At 43.1% G+C, this 7,498-nt stretch overlaps 1 protein-coding gene across 7 annotated transcripts in view; it reads left to right on the top strand.

The window, feature by feature from the left end:
- LOC143279889 (nardilysin-like) overlaps positions 1-7,498 on the top strand; it is a 72,530-nt gene that overhangs the window by 51,514 nt on the left and 13,518 nt on the right. For all 7 annotated transcript variants that reach the window (XM_076584188.1, XM_076584184.1, XM_076584187.1 and 4 more), the window contains 3 exons: positions 538-697; positions 1,612-1,686; positions 4,752-4,895. In XM_076584188.1, coding sequence (XP_076440303.1) covers positions 538-697; positions 1,612-1,686; positions 4,752-4,895 — 379 coding nt within the window. The remainder of the gene's footprint in view (positions 1-537; positions 698-1,611; positions 1,687-4,751; positions 4,896-7,498) is intronic.

Below are 7,498 nucleotides of genomic sequence, written 5' to 3'. Positions count from 1 at the left end.
TATTTTTCACTCAGAGTACCCCCATAGTTTGTGGTGTCAGATTAACACTTGCCAGGACGAGGGGAAAAAATGATGTTGTGCTTGTTATAAGTGACTTCAGTTTCCAGCATGGATTCAAAGACTAACCACTGGAGTTTTCTGGTCATTTGGAGATACTTGTAAAATGGAACCCTGCAAACGATGATTGTAACATAACGATGAGTGAATTGTTGCTTTTATTGATCGAAGCAGATAGGCCCAGCTCCGAAAAAAAGGTTGGGTTCTATAGGACTGAAGAAGTGTTTGTTTTCAGTATGAATTTTAAGCTGTCTCTGATATGTATTGAATTTGGAAATTAAATCCAATTGGTTCTTGAAAGTTTTTTGTTTTTTTAAGTTTGTAAATTTTGTACCCCTTTTTTCAGTATGAACTCAAAATTCCTCGATAGCATGGCTTTAAGTCCATGCTGGTGTTGGTATTTGTCGGGCTTGGTTGTTGCTGAGGGTGTGTCATGACCGACCAGCATCAAGACATGGGCCCCCTGGCTGGGTGTTTCAGGATGCTGCGCTTCGCGGTGACGGAGCCAAACAGCTTCCCTGTTCCGGAGCGTTACCAGGCCATCGACAGCCTGACCATGCCCATGCTGACAGATTTCCAGCAACACATGATGGGGGCGTTCTACGTGGAGGGCCTCATGACGGGGAACTTCTCACCTCAGGTGAGGGAGGGTGTGGGGGGGAGGGGAGAGGGGGATGGGGGGGGGTATAGAGGAAGAGTGAGGGAAGGAGGAAGGATGGGAGGTTTAGTGGTGTGTGTTGGACTTCTGTCACGAGGACTGCATGAAGTCTTCTTGAGAACAACTTCTTCCTCTTCTTCTTCTTCTTCTTCTTGTCATTATTATCATTGTTAATAATACTTTCTAGTGCCTTTCTTCAGTCAGAAACCAAGCTCCAAGCGCTTTACAAAGACAGTTATTTGCACGACAGGCTGCCCGCCTGGGTACAGCTAACTAACAGCTGTCTTAAGTTGCCTGTCATTCATTTCCTGTGTCATTCAGTCAGGTTTCACACACACACACACACACACACACACACACGTGTTAGTTTTTTTTTTATATGTGTAGGCTGATTGATTGCTTGCATGGTGGACAGGTGTAGTGGCTGATTCAATGGTTTACTGGGTGAGGTTTGACTGACCAATGTGTTGACAGGGTTTTGAACAGGTGTTTTTGTGTTGACAGCATTGTGGAACAGGTGTTTTTGTGTTGACAGAGTTGTGGACAGGTGTTGACAGCGTTGTGGACAGGTGTTGACAGCATTGTGGACAGGTGTTTTTGTGTTGACAGGGTTGTGGACAGGTGTTGACAGCATTGTGGACAGGTGTTTTTGTGTTGACAGGGTTGTGGACAGGTGTTGACAGGGTTGTGTGCAGGTGTTGACAGGGTTGGGGACATGTTGACAGGGTTGTGTGCAGGTGTTGACAGGGTTGTGTGCAGGTGTTGACAGGGTTGGGACAGGTGTTGACAGGGTTGTGTGCAGGTGTTGGCAGGGTTGGGACAGGTGTTGACAATGTGTTGACAGGATTGTGCACAGGTGTTGACAGGGCTGTGGACAGGTATGTTTGTGTTGACAGCACGCGGTGGACGTGGGGAACTTTGTCCTCAACAAGCTGTGTCGCAAGCCCCTGCCCACCGACCTCCTGCCTGTGGTGAGTGCGTCCTGTCTGTGTCGTGTGTCGTGCCCTGACACGGCGCGCTGTGGCTCTTTTCATTCAGTTTTGTTCTTCACGCATACTGTGCTGTGACCCATGTGGGGTCCTGAACTCGCTGGCTTGCTGTGGAGTGTGCTTTTACGGAATCTCATGAACAAACTTTCCATTCAACCCTTGACACGTTCGCAGTGCCCGGTGTAGCTGCGATTTTTATGCTGCCCCATGAGGAAAACATGGAAAAAATTTTAATTGTCAAAACCACTACAGCGTTCCGTCGTCCGGAGTGAATTAAGTATGTATTCACACACAGTAACCTCACACACAACATACACATCACACATCACAGTAGCTGAATGATGCAGTCACACATCACACTACCTAAATGATGCAGTCTCACATCACATTACCTAGCCCCAATATCACAATACCTAAAACCATGTCACAACACTACATGTGGATGCTCAGTGTCACGGCTTGACAGTATCAGGTCATGCCTGGTGATGGAAAATGTCACTACTTCTTCTTCTTTTTCTGCTTTCGTGGGCTGCAACTCCCACGTTCACTCGCATGTACACGAGTGGGCTTTTACGTGCATGACCGTTTTTACCCCGCCATGTAGGCAGCCATGCTCCGTTTTCGGGGGTGTGCATGCTGGGTATGTTTTTGTTTCCATAACCCACCGAACGCTGACATGGATTACAGGATCTTTAACGTGCGTATTTGATCTTCTGCATGCGTTTACACACGAAGGGGGTTCAGGCACTAGCAGGTCTGCACATATGTTGACCTGGGAGATCGTAAAAATCTCCACCCTTTACCCACCAGGCGCCGTCACCGTGATTCGAACCCGGGACCCTCAGATTGAAAGTCCAACGCTTTAACCACTTGGCTATTGCGCCCGTCGGAAAATGTCACATTTTATGTCTGTTTTGAATTTGATGGAGAGGTGGTCAGGTCAGGTCAGTTCCTACACAGCAGGCGGTGTGACAAAAGCGTGCAGCTCAGAACGAACAGGTTTTGTGGCACACCTTTAACCCCTAGGCTGCCTATATGACCAGATAACTGGTCAGTGCAAGCATGTACGCTTCGCTGCCACAATGACGAGATACCTCGTCATCGAAATATTCTGACTTTTCCCTGGTTTGCACTGAGTTTGTTGACAAAAATACTGGTAGCTTTTGCTTGGCGAATCGTTCTAGATTCTATTTATAGCTAGAAACCCCGTCTACATCATGAGGCAGTCCTTTATTTGAACGTTTTGGTTGGGTTACTGCCGCAGTGTTTGCCTGGCTCCTCTGTGCTCAAGACATGTGATCATGGCACACTAAATCAACCAAGATTGCTTTCTTTAGCTGATGCTTGGAAAGAATTGAAGCGTAAATTCAAAGAAGACAGTGATGAACTTTTATCGGACGGTTTGATAGAAATAAAGGGAGCAATGAAGAGACTGGCCAAGATATGACTATCAATGAGTGATGCCAGCCGTACAGCTGTAGCAGACGACAGAAAGTGACCAAATTATTAGCAGGACACAGTGTGAGTGATTTTCTTGGCACTCAGCTAACATGGTCTGATGAGAACTGGATAAAGTGACCGTGTGAGAGGGGTGAAGAGGAGGGGGGTGGAGACTGATGGGGCGTGGCCTCACATCCATATTATCATTTGGAGAAATCACAATGCATTGTGTATCTGTCTTTTTTTTTATTGTGGTTGTTCTGGTATAATTTGTTTGCACAGATATTATCTATTTGTCCAGAAAATATGATTTTTCAGTGCAAATTACCTGACTAATGTTTGTACTAAACAAGTTGATAATGTGACAAAAAACAAAACACTGATTTCAAAACAACAGCATGTTACTGAAAATATTTACAATGGGAAAACATCATGTGTTTTGTATTCTTTATTCATTTACCTTTCAGAAAATATATACTTTTATGGGTCTTTCTCCAATAACAGAGAGCACAGAATTTTTTGAAAATGTATACCTGTTTTTTGTGGAAAAAACCCTGGCAAATAGATTTCACTTCAATCTTATTTTCCTGGCAGTGAAAGAGTTGAGGTCCCATGCTGTAGCCTGTTTTGTTGTTGTTGTTTTTTCCTCTCTTACCATGGTACTTGGATCCCTCTTGTTCAAGTACCAATAACAACATTACTTCTTTTTTTTTCAGCTTTTCATTATTGGCCATTTTCCTCATCACAAATTGTGTTTGAAATATGGCTTTGGGTTGAAGATTAACAGGAGGAGGATCATTGACATGTGTGTTTAGTCATGAGATCTTTATCCGTATGTTTCACACACACACACACACACACACACACACACGCACACTGTATGTGCTATTTCTTCATAAACCCATTTTCCTTTCATCTGAATGTGCCCTGACTGTTGACCTTTCATAATGATATCCAAGGAAGGAGAATGCTTGACATCATGACACTATGTCAGGATGGCTTCTTGTGTCTTCATTTAGTCAGTCAGCACTTTGATCCAAGGGGTGACATATGTTTGAAGTGATCATGTGGTTGATGATGATGATGATGATATGGATACTTATCTAGCGCCTATCCTCAGTCAGAGACCAAGCTCTATGCGCTCTACAAACAGGGGGTCATTTGCACAACAGGCTGCCTACCTGGGTAGAGCCAACTGATGGCTGCCATTGCAGGGCACTCATCATTCGTTCCCTGTGTCATTCAATTGATTTCTGGCTTGCGCACATACACACTCAGACGGACATGTAACATTTTACATGTATGACCATGTAGGCAGCCATACTCCATTTTCGGAGGGCGGGGGGGTTCATGCTGTGTATGTTCTTTTTTCCATAACCCACCAACACTGACATGGATTACAGGATCTTTAACATGCATGTTTTAACTTCTGCTTGTGTATACACACAAAAGAGGTTCAGGCACTAGCAGGTCTGCACATATGTTGACCTGGGAGATTGGAAAAATCTCCACCCTTTACCCACCAGGCGCCGTTACCGAGTTTCGAATTGAAAGTCCCCAACACTTGAGCCACTAACCACTCGGCTGTTGCGCCGGTTTGATGGCAGAAACGCATCCTGAAGCTGCCGACGGGAGACCTGCAGTGCCGAGTGAAGAGCGTGAACCGCAGGGACACCAACTCCTGCGTCACCAGCTACTTTCAGTTTGGGCCAGGCAACATCCGCACAGTGTGCCTGAACGAACTGTTGATGGTACGTAGCTGGAGAGATGGACAGTGGTGGTGGTGGTGGTGGTGGTGTTGGCTGAACGCATCTCCCCATGTGACGTTGTCATGTCATGAAGGGTGTTGCTGTACATGAATAGTTATGTGTGTGCTTTCATTTTTACACCCTTTCTGTTTTTCGTGTGTTGCTTGTTTTTTTTGTTTGTTTGTTTTCCTTTTATCCGATTGTTGTTTTTTTCTGTTTGTGGTTTTTTGCCCATGAGGGCTGGATGTAAAAAAAAAAAAAATCATAGTTGCGCTTTCTTCATTGTTCATTGCCCTCATAAAATAAGATTTTGTTTCATTTCATATGGTTTTGTTTCAGTCTCTTAGTATCAAATCTGCTGTTTGACATTTCATAAAGATAGAGTTATGATATTTTTAGTGTTTCTTAGAATACATGTTCTTTTGGAACATGTTTCTTTTTTTTTCTTTTTTTCTTTTTTTTGTGCATGTTTTTAGTATTGCATGAGCAGTTTGACAATCTATAATGGTAGATTTATGGAAGTATAAGTGTTTCTTGAAATACATGTAATTTTAGAACATATCTCCTTTATTTCTTGCATGTTTTCAGTGCTGAGCCAGACATAAAACAATTTATGATGATAAATTTGTAGCAGTGTTAGCGTTTCTTGAAATATATATTAATTTAGAATATATCTTCTTTATATGTTGCATGTTTTAGTCTGTCAGCACACACAAATGCAGCACACACACACACACACACACACACACACATGCACATACACACACACACACACACACACACACACACACACACACACACACACATGCACACACACACACACACACACACACACACACACACAGAGCACATGCATATGTATGTTTACATGAGTACATAGAGATAGACCTTGTTCGTTAGAAAAAAAATTAGAGTAATTTGCCCTTGATTAGGCCGGAAAGAGAATTTGTGGGAAGTCTCTAAAAGCAAAAGTTGTGAGTTTGTCGATTGTACTTGTGTAAATGCTTCACAGTGGGTCTGGGGAAAACGGGAGGAAAGAAGTACTGTGAGAGGTGGGGCATGCAAATGTAAATAAATGCAAATATTTACACTAAGAATTTACAGCACTACCAGTTTCTAAAAAAAAATGGCATCAAAGAGAAAACTGGTATTATGTGTTAATCCTTTGGCCAGTTGTTAAGATACAATGAACTTACAGGTTTCCATAAAAGAAATACATATTCTAACCTGGTGAAAGTACAGACATATCCACTTTGGGTAAACAGGCCTGCTGATTGTACCAGACTGGTGTGTCTGAATGTCTGGGAGTCTTGAGAAGACTTATCAGTGTATGTCACTTGTAATGATGAATGAGTGAGTACTGTATGCACACATGCATGCATGCTACACCATAAGATGAAATCATTCTTTACTTGCAGTTAATCATCAATGCAACTGTGATGAAACACACATGAATCAGTCTTGATGATGATTATCTTTAATCAAATTCCATGCACAGCTCCACCACTCTTCTCCCCACAATTTCCATGCTAAACTGCACCACTCATTTCCCCACAGATTTCCATGCTCAACTCTCAACACTCTCCTCTCCACTATATGCATTAAAAAGTCATGTGATAGAAAAGCCAGAAAAAGATCAAATTCATTGGAACAGCAATGGCCATTTTCACAAGTCTGAAATCTGTTTTTAGAAGGTGCGCGCGCAGACACACACACACGCACACACTCACTCACTCTCTCACTCACTCACTCATACTATGTAGCAACAATATGAAATGCTAGAATGTTTATAGATTCTGATTGAATGGGTCACACACAGGAGCGATACTGTTTTCTTCAGTTCAGTTGTTAAAAATCTGTGGGAGGTTGATGTCGCTGCGACAGCAGAAATGTCTCTGTGACAGCAGAAACTGACTCGACTTCGCCTTCTTGTTTCTGGTTCCGCGACAATTGAAAATCTTTGCACGACGAACAAGATCAACTTTCGCGCTACTTATCAGTTGTCTGTTCTTTTTTTAAAAAAATACTCTTTCGGTTCTTTAACTTTCATGGATTCAAGGGCACTTTCAGTTTCAGCGGACAGAGTCGCCATGTTGCCTTATCCGGACGTCCCGAGGTGAAGGGGCTGAACTTTTCACAGACTTCCGGTTTTCTAACGAACAAGGTCTATAGTTGAGAGGTGTAGCAGAGAGCCATGTGTACATAGAGATAACTGAGAGGTGTAGTAGAGAATGGTGTGTGTGTGTGTGTTGACATGTGTTCTTAGAGATAGTTGAGAGGTGTAGCAGAGAACGGTGTGTGTGTGTATGTTGACATGTGTACATAGAGATAGTTGAGAGGTGTAGCAGAGAACAGTGTGTGTATGTTGACATGTGTACATAGAGATAGTTGAGAGGTGTAGCAGAGAGCGGTGTGTGTGTGTGTTGACATGTGTACATAGAGATAGTTGAGAGGTGTAGCAGAGAACAGTGTGTGTGTATGTTGACATGTGTACATAGAGATAGTTGAGAGGTGTAGCAGAGAGTGGGGTGTGTGTGTGTTGACATGTGTACATAGAGATAGTTGAGAGGTGTAGCAGAGAACAGTGTGTGTGTATGTTGACATGT

Source organism: Babylonia areolata, chromosome 3, assembly GCF_041734735.1.
Source record: "Babylonia areolata isolate BAREFJ2019XMU chromosome 3, ASM4173473v1, whole genome shotgun sequence".
In the NCBI taxonomy this organism is placed as follows: domain Eukaryota; kingdom Metazoa; phylum Mollusca; class Gastropoda; order Neogastropoda; family Buccinidae; genus Babylonia; species Babylonia areolata.
This window is presented reverse-complemented; position numbering and strand designations above follow the sequence as displayed.